Below are 18,068 nucleotides of genomic sequence, written 5' to 3' on the forward strand. Positions count from 1 at the left end.
CTATATATCAAACTTGTTTGACATTGGAAGGAAAGAGGTAATGAGAAAGTGAATAGGAAACTCCCTTCGAGCATGTATAATTGCTTTTCTCTCATGTAAACTAAAAACTCATCCTTCTAATCAACATAGAGAGATCACTGCTCATATCCTAGACCTTGCGTTCGACTCCAGATGCTTGAACTCTGCTAAAGCATGATAGTTCATACCGTGGCATTGTCCTCATTTTTGCTGCCAAGACTTCTTTCTCATTGTTCTATTCCTGGAAGTATGCTAAAACGTGTCAAGCTTGGGGTTTTCTTTTGTCTTTTTTCTTTTTTCTTTTTTTTTCTTTTAATGCGACCACGCTGAGCACGTGTACTATGTATCCTGCAATATCAACCACGATTTCCAAGTCCTTGGGATTGTTAGTTCGGCTCTAAGGTTGCATAATCGTTGATTCGGCGTTGAGGTCCACTCACTTCGGCGAGGCGCACGGACAAGATTCATGGTAGATCCCCGATATCTACCCCTTAGCTTTTCAGTGGTCGCCGTTTAGTTTACCCTTTTACTAGGTACTTACGACATGTATTCTTTCAAGATTCTTCAAGGTACGTGCATACATAGGTACCTAGTAGAGCTGATCAGCCTTGAGGAAGGGGAAAAAAAAAAAAAAAATTCCGGATTCTCGTACTAAAATCTTAGCTTAGCGTTTCACAATAACGTTCTCGAAACATGTATCAAATAATTCGCGGAGGATTTCGAAGTCATGTAGAAGCTCCCCGCGTGTAACCATCCGCTCACCTCCTTGCCTATAACGTGCCATCCTCCAGTCCTAAAGGGGGACATAAGACTTATCAACTGATAGCATTTAGGGAGGTAACTTCACTACCTAATCCAGTTACGACATCTATACGAAAATACCAGGAGAGGTCAATATAACACTAATATGACATTGAATTATATGCTAGTATGGCAACATGGCAATATAGCAACATGGCAGGCAGCATGGCATAAATGCTGCTACACTAGCGTCGCCGACCGTTGAAAACTCAATATGGGACCTGTGTAGCGGGAGGGACATGGATGAGGAAAAGTTTAATTCGGTTACCATATGCTTGGGTACCCATCTCTTCTTCAGTTGCGGGTCCTTTTTCTAGGATACCTAGATTAAACGGGGAATGGTCTTTGATGAAAACAAAGCTTCGATGGATTCGGGTCGCCGACTAACTATACAATATGACTCGAGTATAATATCATCCCACAGAGGTTTTAATTTTAAACTCGCCGCTGACGATTCCTCACACACCCCTTCCAGCTATTCATAGTTGTCTATCTATCTGCTTGTCTGTCTGTCCGTCTGTCCGTTCGTCTCCTATCAAAGACGCCACACCCCAGTTATCCGGGAATATGTCTAAACCTTTCATATCTGGGGTCGCCTTTGGGGCTGCTCTAACCGCAACGGCCATTTACGAACCGGGTGTCATCATCGGGCAAATGACCTTCCAGAACTGGCATATGGTCCTCACGTTCCTGACAGCTTCTGGTACCAGCACGTAAGATTACTTTCCATCATGGTCCAAAATCACGTTTTTATTCTTGCTTAAGAATGTGGAGCAAGAAACGACTGACCACCGAAACAGTCTCCTCGTCAACGCGCTGCAACGACTAGGTTATATCCACCTGAACCCGCGAGAGTACTCGACAATCGGCATATTTAGTGTTCTCGATGGGAATATACTAGGGGGGTTACTTTTAGGTGCCGGCTTGACCATATCTGGATCCTGCCCAGGGACTGTCTTTGCGCAGGTAGGGACTGGTATTCGTTCTGGCCTCTATACACTCGGTGGTGGGATACTTGGTGGTATAATATGGTCCGGCTTCCTGAGGTCGGCTCTTCGTGGTCAGGCGAAGTCGAGTACAAAGACACTAGACGGAAAAAGGTACCCTTTAACTCTAGACGAGTGGACAGGTACAAGTCGCCTGGGTACGATTATTGTCATGGAGGCCTTGTTTGCGAGTGCCGCTGCAACAATAGCCTATCTTGCTTCCCCAAAATCAGGTGGACTAGTGGATCCAGTCACAGGTGGTATCTTGGTTGCGGGTGCCCAAATGGTTTCCATCGTGACACGAAAGTCTCTACTGGGAACTTCAAGCTCCTTCGAGGAGGTCGGCGACTATTTTTGGTGGACATTGGGGCAGAGGAACAAGCCGAAGTCGTACAGTGCAATCGCACTCACTACAGGTATGATAGTAGGGGCGCTAGCCGTTTCTTTGGCATTACCATCGGCGCGGGTGGCACCCGATATCACCATTGAGCCCACTAGAGCAATTCTTGGTGGAGTGCTTCTCGCAGTCGGATCAAGGATGGCAGGCGGCTGCACGTCCGGTCACGGAATTTCCGGCATGTCGCTTCACTCGGTTTCCAGCTTTGTCACTGTGGCTGCTATGTTCGTCGGAGGAGCGGGCATCGCCGCGATCATAGAGTAGCCCAAACCATTCAATAGCCGTGTCCATCCGTAATGGTCGTGTTCTCTCCGCGGACGGGTCTTCCCGTCCGGATGCTCGAAACAGGGTACCCGAGAAAGTAGCAGCTTTCGTTATGCATATGGGTGGCAATAATTTCTCCGAGCTCTATTCCCGGCTACCACGCTCTTGATCATCGGTGATAGCCAAGTGGATGATGCAATTCACATATCCCCAGAAAGCAACCAAGTTAATCTACTGAAGCTAGGGTATGATTCATCTAGAAGAAGGGTAAAGGGGTTAGTACCTAGTACTACAGCGAGTACCTGCTTAAGAAACCCCGAACGTCAAGCAGAACGGCGTAGCTCACGTGGGATTTTCGACGTACTATGGTTAACGGGAATCATAGAGATGCAAACTGAAAGAGATCAGCAGTACTCGCAGAACGACGACCGACCAAAGATGGGATATCACGAAGGAATGCATGTGAAGTATGTAGTTGGGCGATAATACTTCAGCCCGTGAAGGCCGGGTCGGCGACTGAATATATTTATAGGCCATAGGCTTCAATTTTGGATACATACTTTCTCTGTGTCGCCGTGCGACGTTGGTCTCCGGAGTTGCTACCAATAGAGGAGCTTCTGCGTAGTAGTATTGCGCGGGATTGGGGGGAAAGGAAGCGGGGATAGTAAGCCATACATACCTACCTTATAGTGATGTCTCGGCTATTCTATACCGGGCCACTTATATCCCCCCTTTCCATTATCCCAATGCCTCAGTTGGTATGATTCCTTGGTGCTTCTCTTATATATATTGGATACACATGGGCAGATGCTGTTCGCTCATATGTTGCACTACCTTTGGAATATAGGTGACGTATTTTCCTCTTTCATGGCCTCGGTATATTTCTAAGTTGCATACTTGGAGTTGGTTTTCATAGTACCATCGGCAGTTTTGAGGTGCATATAGGTAGTCTACCTCTCACATATATCCCTACTACTACTTCGCCGCACGCATCCGAAACACTTCGCTCTCCCACATACGTTTTCCTCGCCGACAACCATTGTATATTAATGTCGCCGGGGCAAATTCACAACAACGTTCGGCCCGCAACCGCACTTCCCCTTCCCACCATTAATAGCCCATCACCACTACTACCCAATCCTTCGGCTGATTGACCGCTACTTTCGACGTTCTCTCTCACTCTCTCTGCACGCCATATATCAATACCAAGAAGAAGATAATCTATTCCTGCGTGCCGTTCACGGGTTATGCGTTAGGCGTCACCGACCCGTGCAGATTTTGTTACTTACTTACTTGCTTACCTACATTACAAGTTTTTTTTTGATCTACCCCCTGCGTATGCGGGCGTATATATCTTAGGTAAGTCAGGTACGCACAGTAAAGCAACGCTAGCTCGTGGATGATAGACTTCAGATAGGAGGTAGGTATCTTGCTGAAGAATAATTTCACATATGCCTACCAGGTACCTAAGGTACTAACCTGGGTAAGATACTTATATGTTTATACGTTCATCTGTCTTCTGTACGGTTAAACCTCACCGATCTTACCTACCTACCCTGTCCTTCTTCACCCTCCCCCCCCTTTTTTTTTCACTCAAACCTTAGCTACCTGCTCAGCGCACAAAAAAAAAAAGAAAAAAATAAAAAGAAAAATAAAAAATCGTCGTGTCAAGCTTCCGATCTTGTGATGTACTCCGTATGCGGGATCACCGATGATCCACGTGTCCAATAGGACTAACTACCTACCTTACATACAATATAATACAATGTATACCTACCTCCTCGGTACCTACCTCTAATATATACCTCATACTTACGGTAAGTACTTCCTAGGTGCGCAGCGCAGCACAGCCGTACCTTGGCCTGCATAATATAGCCGTCGCGTACGTAGGTGAGGTAGGAATGCAGGATTTTGACAAACGGCACATAGAAGGACCTGAATATTAGGTTAGGTACATACAATACCTACCTGGGAAGACGAGTAGTAGAGTTATGTGAGTAGGTAGGTACCTAGTAGGCTCGGCATAAATATAATAACGCCATGAATGGGGCACACGCATAGCACACGCACACACACGTAAAAGACGAAAGAAATATATGAAATGCCAAATTGGCAATGGTGCATGTATGTGTACTGTACAATTCATTACGCGAAGAATCTAAAAAAAACAACAACGTATGTGTGTCTAGGTAGGTAAGCTATCTAGACACAGCGGCTTGGGCTATCGGGTTATCTCGACAAGGCGATACGATACCACCACGCACAGTATTGTCTTTGTCAAAGCACATTTCCTTTCCCCTTTTAAGAAATACCGTTGTCGTGGATGCCAAGTTAAGGGGGGAAAGCCAACGACCTTACAGGGTTTTACCTTTTGCCCTCGAGATGGCGCGCAGTATGGGTTGAGCAACCTAAGCGGACTAACCATGGGTAAGAGGTCAAAAGTTCCGGACCGAGGGGCTTGACGAAAAGGGGGTTTTGGCTAGATTGTCTTGTTGACTTAAGACAATTGGGCGGGTGGGTGGATTTGTTTTGTTAATATTTTGTCGTAAAATAAGGAAATCGATTCGATGTCCATGGCATATCATTTGAGGATACAACGAATAGCATATGACTTGACTTGTATGAGGCAAGCCTTGTTTCCTGCAAATTGGTGGACTGTAATGGGCGTGATGTTGGCAATCTCACGCCTATTTTGCATACCTGTTACTGGAGAGCCTAGTAGTTTAATTCACCGCCGCCTCCACCTGCGACGTGGTCAAGGTCTTCGTAGCTCTTGAGACTGCGACCCTGAACGGCCTCACGAGGACCGACGGCCGCTCCTCCTGCGGCACCATCACCCCAACGACCGGCACCGCCTCTACCGCGGCCTGCACCCTGTCCATCCTGACTCCAACGTCCTTGCTGCTGACGTCTGTCGTACGGACCGGTGCGGTTCTGGAATCGTCCAGAGTTGGCACCGCCACGACGGATAGGGCCGGCGCTACGTTCCTCACCTCCTGCAGTCCACCCGGGAGCCTGGACATTATTATTTCCCGTGAAGAGCGGAGGCATACCAGGCAGGCTGGGGAAGCCAGGGAATTGAGGGACCATATTGTTCATGGTGAAGTTTTGCAAGTTAAATCCGCGGGGGGTGCCCTGCTGCGTTTGGCCATTAGAAGGCGGGAAATGGCCATTACTATTGGCATCGGTTCGCGAAGGCGCAATGTGCGCGGGATCAAGCACGTATGCGTTGATTAGATCAAACTAGATTTACTGTTAGCTGTTGTTTACTCATCACCCCCATAGTGTATAATTTTACCTCTTGCTTCATCATATCTAACCAATCAGCGTGACGCTTTTCCACGTGCTTCTTCCAGAAATGCTCCTCTTTGAAAAGTTTCGTGCACTCAGGTACCTTACACCTCCACTTATGCTCATCTTCCTGCTTAACAAATTTGGAGAGCTCGTCATTGAGAGCATCCTCGGTGGGTTTACCGCCGAGTTTACGAATGTCTACTGACTCGGGCTCGAGAATTTGCATAATCTTGTCTTCAAACGTCTTAACCCACTTATACGCACGTTCGAGCTGCTGCTCAGTTTTAGAAGATGCGTTACGGAATTTGCGATCAGGCTCAGGTGCCTCGCCCTCTTCCTCCTCCTCCTTTGAATCCTTGGACTTCTTAGAAGGAAATGGTTCTCCACTAGCACTGGCGCGTGCGACATTCTTAGCGGCGGACGAGAGTGTGCTTCGGGGTCGACGAAGGTGACCGCCGGGACACTTTCGTGTCAATTCGTGAATAGAGTCGCTCTCAAAAACACAAAAGAAACAAAAGTTAAACACTCGGCGAAGGTACTCAATCATGAGATCGAGTTGCTTCTTCTTTACCAGAATGTCTTCGTCGTCCACTTCGTCATCTATAGCACCCTCTTCGTCAGATTCGCCCATTTCACCTTCTTCGCCATCGTCCATTGCCTCATCAAAGTCAAGGTTACGATCTTTCTTAACCTTTTTTGTTGTCGGTGACGATATAGCCGGCTGCAAACTTCCCGCACTGCGTAAAGCCTCAACTCTTTCTTCAATTTTGAGAGTAGCATTGAAATCTGAACCAAAATCCTCCTCGAACTTATTGACAAGTCGCTGAGCAAGGCCGAGATCTTTTTCGATCCGCTCAGGAGCAGAAAAGAGATCCCACAAGGCCTTCTTGCGAGGATTACTTGGGGGATTGTGGACGCCCACGTGACACACAAAATCACCACGGACCTCGTCCTTGACAGTCTTGCCATTAATAGCCTCGAGGGCCTTCTCGGCTGTTGTGGTAGCTACGGGTGATTCGACCTTCATCTCGTCATCCTCATCTTTCGGGTCCGCCCTTTCAACAGGTGCCGCCGTTTCAGACGAAGGATGTAGCATTACCCAACCCATACGATGGTATCTCTTGCTAGGATTTGGATCGCTGAGGGATAGCCACTTGAATCCACCCTCCTCTTCTCCAAGGTGCTCTTTGCAGAAGGTCTCCAGATTTTGGCGGCTAACATGAGGAGCAATCGTCTTGATGAGGAGAGTAGGCTGGTATAAGTTTTCGTCCCTAAGGTCGCTGCCATTTGCAGGAACGAGGTCACCAACTCCTAGGACCTCGTTTGCTGCAGTTGCTTCGCCCTCTTCTTTTTCGACGACCCCACCAGCCCCGTTGCTTTCGCTCTTGGGAATTCCTTCTAGAGAAAACTCATCGAATGTGCCTGACTCCAAGTCCTGCTCCCATTGACTATATGCACCACGCCGAAACTCGTTGATCTGCTTGCGCAAGCCATCTCGAACTTCGGGGACATAACGTTCGCGAAACCATTGCTCTTTTTTGTGCTCGGCTACAAAAGCTCTGGCCATCTTGGCTTGAAGCTCCTCTTTATACGCGTCATAGGCGGCCTGGATCCTGGCCTTTTCTTTATCACGATCTTCTTGCGTATCTCTGCGAGGTCGTTCAGGCTCGCGTCTTCGACCAGTTCGGGAGCGCTCCTTCTCCTCCTTAATCTTCTCATTGGCTCGCCACCATTCACCAAAGTAAGAGAACCCAACCTGGAAAGGCAATTTGACAGGATCTGTCAACGGGTTGACGGTAGGTTGGGGTGGTTGAGGGCCTCCTCCTTGGCCCGGAACGTAGCGATCAATGTTCGCAGGAGGCGAGTTGATTCGCCTCCTGTCATCTCGATCACGAGCGCCGACATAATCATCTCGACCACGTCCTCTCGGTTCGTAGCGGTCGACGGGAGGTGGGGAGCGCGATCGGTTACGTCGGCTACGATCGTGGCCTATTACTGTTAGTCCTACTTCGAAGCTATACGAGTTAAAGAAGATGCCATTTAATATAGCATATATGATCAAAACATGGTATAATTCAAATAGCGCGTAATATAGCACAGGCGAGAAAAGCCAGAAAGTAATCGTGAACGCACCAGGTGAACGACCACGGTAGAAACTGTCGCGAGGCTCGTCTTTGACGCGATCGTCGCGGCTACTCCAACCGCGATCGGGCGGTGTGCGACCGGAAGCATCACGATACGTGTACGAGTCCATCTTGTCTACTTAGTGCGGGACAATTGGCATTGACACTTTCTCGATCTAATGGTTCTCGGGTCGGCGGTACCTATTTTAAGGGGCTCCTTGTTGCTCTTTAATAATGCGAAAAGGCGGGTGGCCTATATGCAGGTCTTGTATAGGTGGTAATTTGTCGGGGTTTAGGTGATACCGATTGCTTGTATTTGAAATTGGACCTGTTCCCTATTGTTTGACGAGGCGATTGCCGTTAGAGAAACCATTTTGATAATGTTTGGGATGAGCAATGAGAAGAATAGAAGGCATTGGTCTGGTAAGATCATGAGAGACAATGTTTATCGGCAAGCCAAATTGAGAAGCTGAGCATGGGCAGGAGCATGAGCTCTGCAATAAGCAAACCGAAAATAAAGGGGGAGCAAGGAAGACATAAAAAGTTTGTTCACGGCTTTTGGAAGGTGGACATGGAAAAAGCGGAATGATGGTAAGAGGAAAGATTTAGGTTCGACCAAGGTGTGTACAGGTTTCTAAAGTCTAAAGGGGGGAAGAGATCGTGAGGAAAATGGGAGGGGATAATAATGGGAGTGCTAGAAAGGCTATTTTGATAAGAAGGAATTTGGTGAGAAAAAAGGATTGACGAACTGTGTGAGTGACGATGGCGGGATGATTTCCTGAGGGCGCGATGTCCCAAGCTGGATATCCGCTGATAGTTTGTAAAGGGAAGAAGAAGATGATGGGAGGTTTGGTCGATCGTCGGGGGACCAACCAAAACTACCCGACCAACTAACTAACAATAGGGCGGATGTGGCTAAAATCCCGACAGAATGCGGCAAACTCAGTTGAATGCCGACAATGAAAGCGCGTCACGAAAGGAATTAGTCATCAACTGTGGCGCGTGGTGCGTGTGCCAAACGTCTTAGGTACTAGGTACTAGATATACGTAAGCTGCCAAGTTGTAACAAACGGGGGATTGAGTGTGCCGTTGGCATTCAGCTAACTTTACCTAAGGTTAGTTGGTAGTGGGACGCCGTTGTGTGATGAATTATTATCTAACGGCGAACCATGGAATATGCGACGAAAACAATGATTGCTGCATTAACGCCGCGTCTGTAAAATTGTATTGGCGGTGTATCTTTATTGCCATCAATATATCAGGTACCTCGTATTGGATATCTGAATATGCCTCGTATATAATCATATTTGCCATAATAACGAGTCTAATAACACAAAGACAGCCCAAGTAACAATACCGATTCAAAGATATCAAGAAGAGAACAAATCGGCGTTAAGAAACTCTGCATTAGCTTTTTACACTATCGTCCATCGTCCATATGCAACCCTAAATTTAGACAGGGTTAATAAAGCTTGTACTAGGAAAGAGACCCGCCCTAACACAAGTGCCCGACGTAATCGTAACTTGGTGGAACGACGGGATTGAAGATGACACGAATATATCTTTAGATCCTTACTTAGACGTGCACCACCTAGTTAATACCTTAATAGATACGAGCGATATTAAGCTTGCCGACAAGATCTTGAATATCAAGTAGCTAACCTAGCACTTCCTTTCAAGATGACGGCGTACATCTCTCGTCTCAACGCCATACCGTACGATGTATTCGGGAATCCCGCAGCCTCAATACTGCTGCCCATTGCGCTCGGCACGACGGTAGGCTTCAGCTCTCGACGTACGTTCTTCTTCTTCTCCCCCCTCCCAGTTGCCGGCTTATCCAGACCTATAGGCACAACCGCTGACAGACCCTGCACACAGCGAGAAAAACGCAGACTACATACGTCATGATGAAGCAACCCCCCTTACGTCCTCCACCGCAGGTCTTCGGCCCCGTGTGGACGGTGCTCTACGGGCTGATGGGCTACGCAGCTCACCGCGTCGTAACGCGGTCCCCGCCCCCCTCGGTCTCCACGGACGACGTGCGCGCTCTGTATTCCGTCCAGCTCGGCTTGAACCTACTGTGGATGCCCCTGTTCTTCGGGCTGCGGAAGCCCGTTCTGGCCTTGGCGGATATTGTGTCGCTCATCGGGATTAACGGTTATCTGACCTATCTGTACTTCTCGGTTGATAGCATAGCGGGTTGGTGCCAAGTGCCGTACATGGCGTGGCTCGGCTTTGCGACGTATCTAACTGCGGGCGTTGGGTACTTGAACAATTGGGATATATCCGAATCGGCATTGGCGAAGAGGGCACAGTGAAGGAAGACTGCATGTGTTTTGAGTCGCTCGAGGCCAGTCTTTACAAGTCATGTTTTGGGACCTGGAACTTGACTTATCCTCTCTGATAAGACATTTTGCTATGTTACATGCGAAATATAGTAGGCGACGCTCAATAACAGATCCATGAAATTGACTATGAATTATGACGCCTAAAACGCCGGTACCTCTACGTCCGCTCCGTCTATACCTTCTCTATCACACGCCCGTATACATTGATACATCGCCAAAATATCATTTGAACCAAGATTCACATGGGAAAATACCGCTTTAGGCCATCGAATACTATAAAGATGAATGCCGAACTGGGTGCTGATCGTAACACCGTTATACCGCATCCGCGGTATAGTCCACGTAGCCCGTGTTGATTCCATAAAGCCTTACCCTCTTGCCAGAATGTCTTAGGCTGAGTAGAACGGCCAACTGGGGCGGTCTGCATGCGGGACTTCACGGTGTCGGCAGGGAAGAACAGAAAATTATAGGACATACCCGCGGAGGCGCCAGCAACAGCTTGTTGCCACAACGGCAACGCCTCCGTAGCCAAAGCATCCTCTGCTTGCGGCGATGCGGATCGCTCATTAAGCATATAAAACATTTTTGTTGTAGTCTCTTTCGAACCGAACCAGGCTGCGCAGCCGCCAGACTCCCGGAGAAATGTACCCATTTGGCCGCGCCAGAAACCCCTTACGCCTTCGTGCTTATACACGTCTCGGATAACCGACATGATACTGGGGGGCTTCGGCGCTGCCCCATCCGCACTAGTCGATGTGGGCACCTGGATCTTGCATTTGACAAGCTCGATGGGCGTCAGGACGAAAGAGGTCAAAGCTCCAGAAAAGGCGCCGGTGAACCACAGCGCCGAAAGCGGAAGTACTTTGTCGCGCGAGAATTGCCCCGACGCGTACACCAACTCGCGGCCTATGCGCTCGAAGAAGAAGAGGCTGCTCGTCTCAGCCGCGGCTCCGAAAAGCGGCGCACTTATCCCACGATATAGCCCCAGGAAGCCATCGGCTTTTATAGACTGCCGAAAGCAGTCGAGCGGACCAGTATAGCGAAGAGGGACATGGTCGGGCTGGGACTGCAACCTGACCTTGACGGTGTCGAAGGGATATTCAATATATTTGCCTACAATGCCAGCAGTCTAACAATTTCATTTTGTTAGAGCGCTCTGAAAAACAGGATGAGTGTTGTTGAGCAAATAACTCACAGATCCGTAAACAATATCTTCTACGGCTTCCAGTAGAGCCGACCTTCCGTGAGCAGCAGCCTGCGAGGGTTTCGCCGCCAATGTCTCTACTTCCGTGCTTGCCATATTTCCAGCGTGAAGATTCCAAAGGGGGGTGGGAGAGGCGCAAGAGGTGGCAAACGCTTAGCCGGAATCCCGGGGACAGCCTTTGAAACCACGGAAGGCAAACTAAATAGCTGGAAATGGGACAGTCACATATAATAGAAGCAGATGGGAGTGACGAAACCCAAGCCCGAGTTTATTGCTAGAACATATCGATATTATTGTCACGGGCGAGAGTGGTGAAGTGGAGCTAGTTTGCGCTCGGCCGCGCTTTTTTTTTCCCTCTCTGTTATAAACCGTAGACGCGGGACACAAGAGTGACCGCTTGTCCTAAGTGGGTGCAAATGCCATGATTAAAGTAGTGCCTATCGGACTATTTCGGCGACTAGGTAAGAGAAATAAAACAAAAATATGAGAGCGTTTTAAAAGTGGGTGAAAGCGAATTGAACTGCCTAATTGAAAATCATTATGTACAAGAAGTTGGAGGTTCCGAGAAGTCTTCGCTCGGTGTAAGTGTGTTGGAACTTGGAACAACGTCGTATGCAGTAGGCAAGCCGTGTGAATTGTATTTTCAGAAAGGTTTGCAATGCTATAAATCCAAATAAAAGGTAAATAAATTCGTAAGCAAAGTTACTTTTACGTGCAGAGCTACCTCTACATCATGGAGCTTAAAGGTACGCATCGGGCATTTTTTTAGGTAGTACCGGGGAGGGGCTGACAGGTGGCAAGTGAAACAAACTCTAAGTACGCGCAGCTGTTTTCACTTGTTGATTACCTAGTCAAAGCGCGACTGTATACCTTAACGTATAAACAAATTAATCCACTCTTTTTCGTGTCATTCCTAGATACCAAGTCTACATCAGCCAATGAAGCAGATGGTAAACATTCTTATAAGTTATGACCATACCATGTATATAAGGAAATACGACGATGGCGAAGGATAAGAAATCCAAATCGGAGTCCAAGAAGGCAAAGCTCGCCGAAAAGAAGCAGAAGCAGGAAAAGAAGGCCCAGAAGAAGGAAAAGGTTAAGGCATCCAAGGTCGAAGGAAGCGATGCCGAGGATGTCGATCTAGATGCGGTCCTTGCCGAATATAAGAAAGCTCAAGAGGAATTTGTAAAGGTCACAGAGACTGTCTCTGAATCGCCCCCTAAGCCACGGTCGTCCGCGACCTTCCTAGCTTCCCCTTCGAATAGCAACCAGCTGTTATTATTTGGCGGAGAAACGTGGAACGGAGCCCTCGCGAGTTTCTTCAATGACCTCAATATCTACTATACAGATAGAGATGAATGGCATTGTGTTACATCACCAAATGCTCCCCTTCCCCGGTCTGGCCATGCTTGGTGTAGAGGAGGAAACCAAAAAGACTCGGTTTTCTTATTTGGAGGAGAGTTCAGCAGGTTCGTCGTACAATAGCGTCGTGTCTTACAAAAGCGTTGTCGTCAATAAAATCTCATATTAACCTTACATAACCCGTATAGTCCCAAGCAAGGTACATTTTATCATTACAACGACTTCTGGAGACTCGAGCCCAGTACCCGGGAATGGACACGTATAGAAAGCAAGGGCAAGACACCCCCAGCGAGGAGTGGCCATCGTATGACTTATTATAAGAATTACATTATCCTTTTCGGCGGTATGTATTTGACTACCGTGTATGAATATCACATTTGAAATATTATACTAATATGCAGTTGAAGGCTTCCAAGATACTTCCAATCAAACAAAGTATCTAGGCGATCTTTGGCTTTATGACACTCAGGTTAGGATGTTTCTTTCCTAATTCATATCTCAAGGTTAACACTGATGTTTGATACAGAATTTCATCTGGCATAATCCCACACTTCCACCTGCGCAGCTCAAACCAGACCCCAGGTCGTCCTTCACCTTTCTCCCTCATGAGCAAGGTGCCGTATTGTTTGGAGGCTACTCTAGGGTGAAGGCAACTGTATCGGCAAACAAGTCAGCAAAGGGTGCATCGCAGGGGCAGAGAAACATTTTTAAACCCTTAGTGCACGAGGATTGCTTCTTCCTGCGAATAACCCAGCCCCCTGCAGATTCCCCGCCGAATACGCCGCCAAATGTAAGGTGGGAGAAGCGGAAAAAGCCAGCAAACGCGCCCACTCCGTCCCGTGCCGGAGCGACTATGGCTTTTCACAAGGGACGTGGTATTCTGTTCGGCGGCGTTCACGATGTTGAACAGAGCGAGGAGGGTATGGACAGCGAATTCTTCAACCAACTCTACGCATGGAACATAGAAAGGAACAGATTCTTTCCATTGTCGCTACGCAAACCAAGGACCCAAAAGAAAGCCCCTGCATCGGAGCAGAGGGCCAATCGGCGTGGCAGAGCCCAAGCAAACGAAGAGGAACTACTGAAGCAGCTTGCAGCTTTACAAGCTGGGTCCTCTGTGGAGGATGCTGACGAAATGAATATCGATTTAAAAACCGGACAGGAACCAGAAGAACCAGAAAAGCCAGTTCGAGAGATGCCGGTATCTGTGGAATTCCCGCACCCGCGATTTAATGCCCAATTAGCAGTACAGGATGATATATTGTACATTTACGGTGGTACCTACGAGGCCAAAGATCGCGAGTTCACATTTGACGATCTATACGCTATTGATCTTGGCAAAATGGATGGCTGCAAGCAAATTTTCAAGAGAGAAGACGATAATTGGGTCGTAAGTATTTTCTGGTTATCGTTATTAGTGATTTTTATTTTGGTTGCTTTGATCTAACATTAGTGTGCAGGGCTCCGACGATGAGGATGAAGACGAAGAAGACGAAGAGGATGATGAGGAAGACGAGGACGAGGAAGGCGATGATGAGAAGTTCGATGAAGAACTTGTAACTCTCAAATCCCCAAGTAAACGCAAGAAGAAGCAGCTGGACGAGGTGTCGATAACCGATACGGCATCTACTGCAGGCTCTTCCACATTTGACAATGTGTCAGAAGCCGACACGGCGTCTACCGCAGGCTCTTCGGTATTTGACGATGTGTCAGAAGCCGATACAGCTGCTACCATGGTCGACGACGGACTACCACACCCACGAGTATGTATCTCGAGAAAACCCTCTTCTGTAGCATATAACTGACATTTCATAGCCTTTCGAGTCTAGAAGGGATTTCTTCGTCCGGACTTCCAACGAGTGGCAAGAAATACTCATGATGAGCTTGAGATGGAAGGGTATCCAACCCGAAACGCTTTCGATCAAGGAGATCAAGACCAAGGCGTTCGAGCTTAGCGAAGAGAAGTGGTGGGACTGCCGCGAGGAGATTACTGCCCTCGAGGACGAGCAGGAAGCCGCCGGAATTGGCGAAGTGGTGTCACTGGCTGATAAAGGTGACTCAGGGGCTGGTGGTGCCGGACGAAGAAGATGATGCATCTTTATTCTGAATTTAAGAGAAGGCTCCGTACATACATGTTGCTACATAGGAAATATATGGGCGAAAAGCGTTGATGCTTGTATTGTACATACTTCTAAGCTGTCAGTAAATATCTGGGTTGATATAAGTGAGAAATCCATAGCGTTAAATATGAATGAAAAATGAACTGGCTTAATAGCTTGCTTAGCTTCCAAACAGGTACCTTGTACATGAGATTTTTATTAATTTCAAAGATTTCTTCTTCTTTCGTCTACTTGAAGTAAACATCGTGGCTTTAATACTTTACTTGATGCTGGTGAATGTTGTTACATTAGTAGGTACCTGTAGAGGTGCAGATTAAGGCTTTGTAGGGGCGAGTTATTAGTGATGATAGTGGGGCTTGCGGGATGTTCTGCCTGTAACACCGATAAGACAGCCCTTATAACCTCCTAAAACTTGATAACCGCCACATCGCTTTCCCATCACGAAAGCAAGAAACGATTGAATCATTTCCAATATTTGATCACTTCTTAGTTCTCCGATATTAAAATTTAAAGATACTTCGTCGAATCTATCGAATTTGATTTATTCATTACCGCGGGAGACACGTGCAGAGTAGAATTGCTGCTGTAATTCCTCGAGTCACTGTTTTAAGAGACATCGCCACCATTCAGACTCGTCTCACTTGCGCGCGTCAAATAATCAATTATCAAAGAGCTCCAACGTCAATTCCAACCCGCTATCAAAATTCTTCCTCGTGCATCGAAATGCCTCTGGGATATGAGAGGATTAATGCGAGGAAATCTCAGCCGAATGACCATATCGTCTTCATCAAACCCCTGGAAGGCCCTGACAAAGAGATCGCGCAGCAGTTCTTAGAACGGATCGCGGCGCAATGCCGTAAGTGCTTCTTTGAACAAGCTTCGACTTATATGCATGCATCATGACTTTGACTCGAATTCAAATTAATTTGCTAACTTCTTTAGTACCAATTATGAGAGAGCATCATATCTTGGTCGTATCCCTAGAAGAATACGAGCCAAACCGGGAATTTGTTGGTCGTAATTTCAATGCAGGAGAAGTGATACAACTAGTGTTGAAGTCACTTTCTACCAGACAATGGCTACCATTCAACTATGTCCAGATGGTGATGATGCATGAGTATGTCTATATCTAGCAATATGTCTGCGTTCAATGCTAACAAAATTATTTATTTAGATTGGCTCATTGCAAGCAGATGAACCATTCAAAGGCGTTCTGGGCTGTAAGAAATAGCTATGCAGACCAGATGAGAGTCTTGTGGTCGAAGAACTACACCGGTGAAGGACTATGGGGTAGGGGCGCTCTATTAGAAACCGGTGAGTTTGAGAAGAACACAGTATCATCAGATAAACATCTGCCAGAGCATCTATGCGGAGGGACCTATCGATCAAGGGGTAGGAAACGGAGACAAAAGAAACAGTTGTCCTACCAAGAAAGGAAGCAACGCCGAATTTTGAAGAAGTTTGGTGCGAACGGGGTTGCTCTCGGTGAAGACGAAGCTATCAAGACCGAGCTGGAGAAAGGGAAGAAACCTCAAGGCAAGCCCCGTGTGGCGGCAAGCAAACGAGGCCGGGAACTTAGAGCGGCAGCAGCCTTAGCTCGGTTCGACCAGCAGAAGAAAGAAGCCGAAGAGGTCAAGGCTGAGTCGTATATTAACATCAAAGAAGAAGAAGACAGCGGCTCGGAGACGGGGAGCGATAGCGAGGAGGAGGAAGCCATTGTGGATATAAACGGCCGGCGGCTTGTCGATACCAAGGGCCATAATTTAATCAAAGTATGCGAAGACGAGGACACCGGGGACGAAGACGCGCAGAACGAGCTCAAAGAACTTTTCCAATCCACCATTAAAGTCAAGCCTGAGAAGCTTGAAGTGGTACCGCCGATAAGAACTATACCTCAAGCGGCCGAACTAGTAGCGAAACCACGTGCTAGCAATGAGAAGAAGATAAGTAATGGTTCGAAGAAGTCACGGCAAGGAGAGGCGAGTAGCGCTACTATCTCTATTACTAGTAGCATCATCCCAAATTCAACGGCGGGGACTTGTCCTATGTGCTCGTTCGAGAGTGGTCCAGAAGCTACTATATGTGGCGTCTGTTCTCACGTTTTAGATCCTGGCAAGGTCCCTGATTCGTGGAGATGCAAGAGTTCATCCTGTCGCGAAAGCTTGTATCTGAATGCCGGGGACGCTGGAATCTGCGGCGTGTGCGGTGGGCGGAAAGCTGTGTAAAGAGCAAGCAAGTACCTAAGCAAGCAAACCTGCTCGCACACCGATTTTTCAATTTTGGTGTCATTTTTACCTTTCGTCAACGGTCACATGCCGGACAGTTTCTTTCAGACAGAGGAGAGCCTTCATCGTTCATTGGCTATCAAGTTCTTATAAGGTCAAAGTCCTATGTATGTAGGTAATTATGCCTTTAGGGCCTTTTTAATCCTTCCCGGCTTATCTCATCTAATTGCTGTTTTTAATAGATACCATAGGATCGATCGTACGGCGCAGAAAATGCTTGATTTGAGTCTTTGATTTGGGGTCAATCGTCTGTCTACCTAAGGTATCTAACCTACCCGGAAAGTATGAGGTTCTAGAAAGGGATGAAAGGGGAAGAAGCAAAGTTGGATAAGAGCTAGCTAATTAATCGGGGATTACACGTTTCAGAAACATTGAAACAAAAGTTGGTTGGTTGGTTGGGTGGCCCGATCTTTGGGTTTTGGGAACGACGGGATGATATGATGTCGCCTATTTGCCCAGTTATACACCACCCCTGTCGATTCAACCCCGACGCCACCGTTTCACCTTGGGGCTCGATCCCACCTCACCTCGATGTCTTCAACGTTCCCTCCCCGAGGTATTTGTATGTGTGATTCTCTCCAGCCAAGCGCTTGTCTGAATGTGGCTGGCCGGGCTGGGAGAGAGGGAATTGACACAGATCTTCCCAACCTTCCTAACAAGGTAGATTGGACGGTAAATCTTGTACTCATTGGATGGATCTGAATATTGTGATCGGACGGAGGACTGCCATCCTGTCTTTCGAGATGTTTAGAAGAGCTACGTACCTGCTATCCACAATGTGGGAATCGTTAACTTAGGTACCTAGGTATATTGCTGTTAATAAGACGTAAAGTGCACGTTTTATGCGCTTTGGTACTTCTAGA

General features: G+C 47.4%; 6 protein-coding genes across 6 annotated transcripts; 4 read left to right on the forward strand and 2 right to left on the reverse strand.

The window, feature by feature from the left end:
- Nucleotides 1–1,386: 1,386 nt before the first annotated feature.
- Nucleotides 1,387–2,466, forward strand: F4812DRAFT_458336 (uncharacterized protein; the record flags this gene model as incomplete). Its single annotated transcript, XM_047937347.1, has 2 exons — nt 1,387–1,532; nt 1,620–2,466. 2 exons carry the CDS (start codon nt 1,387–1,389, stop codon nt 2,464–2,466), a joined length of 993 nt encoding a protein of 330 aa, XP_047791127.1.
- A 2,095-nt stretch (nt 2,467–4,561) lies between these two features.
- On the reverse strand, nt 4,562–8,759 carry F4812DRAFT_424797 (uncharacterized protein). The gene is made up of 4 exons (XM_047933860.1): nt 8,633–8,759; nt 7,894–8,218; nt 5,765–7,749; nt 4,562–5,709 (listed from the first exon to the last, which is right to left on the reverse strand). The coding sequence occupies exons 2-4, from the start codon at nt 8,012–8,014 to the stop codon at nt 5,182–5,184; spliced, it is 2,634 nt and encodes an 877-aa protein (XP_047791128.1). The 5' UTR covers nt 8,015–8,218; nt 8,633–8,759; the 3' UTR covers nt 4,562–5,181.
- Nucleotides 8,760–9,456: 697 nt separating this feature from the next.
- Nucleotides 9,457–10,335, forward strand: F4812DRAFT_347793 (TspO/MBR-related protein). Its single transcript, XM_047931689.1, has 2 exons — nt 9,457–9,678; nt 9,762–10,335. The coding sequence occupies exons 1-2, from the start codon at nt 9,564–9,566 to the stop codon at nt 10,199–10,201; spliced, it is 555 nt and encodes a 184-aa protein (XP_047791129.1). The 5' UTR covers nt 9,457–9,563; the 3' UTR covers nt 10,202–10,335.
- Nucleotides 10,336–11,813, reverse strand: F4812DRAFT_347799 (mitochondrial carrier). The gene is made up of 2 exons (XM_047931690.1): nt 11,427–11,813; nt 10,336–11,360 (listed from the first exon to the last, which is right to left on the reverse strand). Exons 1-2 carry the CDS (start codon nt 11,529–11,531, stop codon nt 10,470–10,472), a joined length of 996 nt encoding a protein of 331 aa, XP_047791130.1. The 5' UTR covers nt 11,532–11,813; the 3' UTR covers nt 10,336–10,469.
- A 384-nt stretch (nt 11,814–12,197) lies between these two features.
- On the forward strand, nt 12,198–15,073 carry F4812DRAFT_424804 (galactose oxidase). The gene is made up of 6 exons (XM_047933861.1): nt 12,198–12,907; nt 12,989–13,143; nt 13,208–13,269; nt 13,327–14,190; nt 14,261–14,563; nt 14,616–15,073. Exons 1-6 carry the CDS (start codon nt 12,438–12,440, stop codon nt 14,889–14,891), a joined length of 2,130 nt encoding a protein of 709 aa, XP_047791131.1. The 5' UTR covers nt 12,198–12,437; the 3' UTR covers nt 14,892–15,073.
- A 248-nt stretch (nt 15,074–15,321) lies between these two features.
- On the forward strand, nt 15,322–17,425 carry F4812DRAFT_347841 (WLM-domain-containing protein). Its single transcript, XM_047931691.1, has 3 exons — nt 15,322–15,776; nt 15,863–16,037; nt 16,095–17,425. The coding sequence occupies exons 1-3, from the start codon at nt 15,644–15,646 to the stop codon at nt 17,143–17,145; spliced, it is 1,359 nt and encodes a 452-aa protein (XP_047791132.1). The 5' UTR covers nt 15,322–15,643; the 3' UTR covers nt 17,146–17,425.
- The last annotated feature ends 643 nt before the right edge of the window (nt 17,426–18,068 follow it).

The sequence above is a fragment of the Daldinia caldariorum genome (genome assembly GCF_022478825.1).
Source record: "Daldinia caldariorum strain CBS 122874 unplaced genomic scaffold F4812scaffold_6, whole genome shotgun sequence".
Lineage (NCBI taxonomy): Eukaryota > Fungi > Ascomycota > Sordariomycetes > Xylariales > Hypoxylaceae > Daldinia > Daldinia caldariorum.

Bases quoted from the DNA above. Each gene is read 5' to 3' on its own strand.
- F4812DRAFT_424804 (XM_047933861.1), top strand. From the start codon at position 12,438: ATGGCGAAGGATAAGAAATCCAAATCGGAGTCCAAGAAGGCAAAGCTC. The intron at 12,908-12,988 runs GTTCGTCGTACA...TAACCCGTATAG, and splicing joins TTTGGAGGAGAGTTCAGCAG to TCCCAAGCAAGGTACATTTT. The intron at 14,564-14,615 runs GTATGTATCTCG...GACATTTCATAG, and splicing joins ACGGACTACCACACCCACGA to CCTTTCGAGTCTAGAAGGGA.
- F4812DRAFT_347799 (XM_047931690.1), bottom strand. From the start codon at position 11,531: ATGGCAAGCACGGAAGTAGAGACATTGGCGGCGAAACCCTCGCAGGCT. The intron at 11,361-11,426 runs GTGAGTTATTTG...TGAAATTGTTAG, and splicing joins AAGATATTGTTTACGGATCT to ACTGCTGGCATTGTAGGCAA.
- F4812DRAFT_347841 (XM_047931691.1), top strand. From the start codon at position 15,644: ATGCCTCTGGGATATGAGAGGATTAATGCGAGGAAATCTCAGCCGAAT. The intron at 15,777-15,862 runs GTAAGTGCTTCT...TAACTTCTTTAG, and splicing joins ACGGATCGCGGCGCAATGCC to TACCAATTATGAGAGAGCAT. The intron at 16,038-16,094 runs GTATGTCTATAT...TTATTTATTTAG, and splicing joins CAGATGGTGATGATGCATGA to ATTGGCTCATTGCAAGCAGA.
- F4812DRAFT_424797 (XM_047933860.1), bottom strand. From the start codon at position 8,014: ATGGACTCGTACACGTATCGTGATGCTTCCGGTCGCACACCGCCCGAT. The intron at 7,750-7,893 runs GTGCGTTCACGA...TAACAGTAATAG, and splicing joins CTACCGTGGTCGTTCACCTG to GCCACGATCGTAGCCGACGT. The intron at 5,710-5,764 runs GTAAAATTATAC...CAGTAAATCTAG, and splicing joins TAGATATGATGAAGCAAGAG to TTTGATCTAATCAACGCATA.
- F4812DRAFT_347793 (XM_047931689.1), top strand. From the start codon at position 9,564: ATGACGGCGTACATCTCTCGTCTCAACGCCATACCGTACGATGTATTC. The intron at 9,679-9,761 runs GTACGTTCTTCT...CCCTGCACACAG, and splicing joins GGTAGGCTTCAGCTCTCGAC to CGAGAAAAACGCAGACTACA.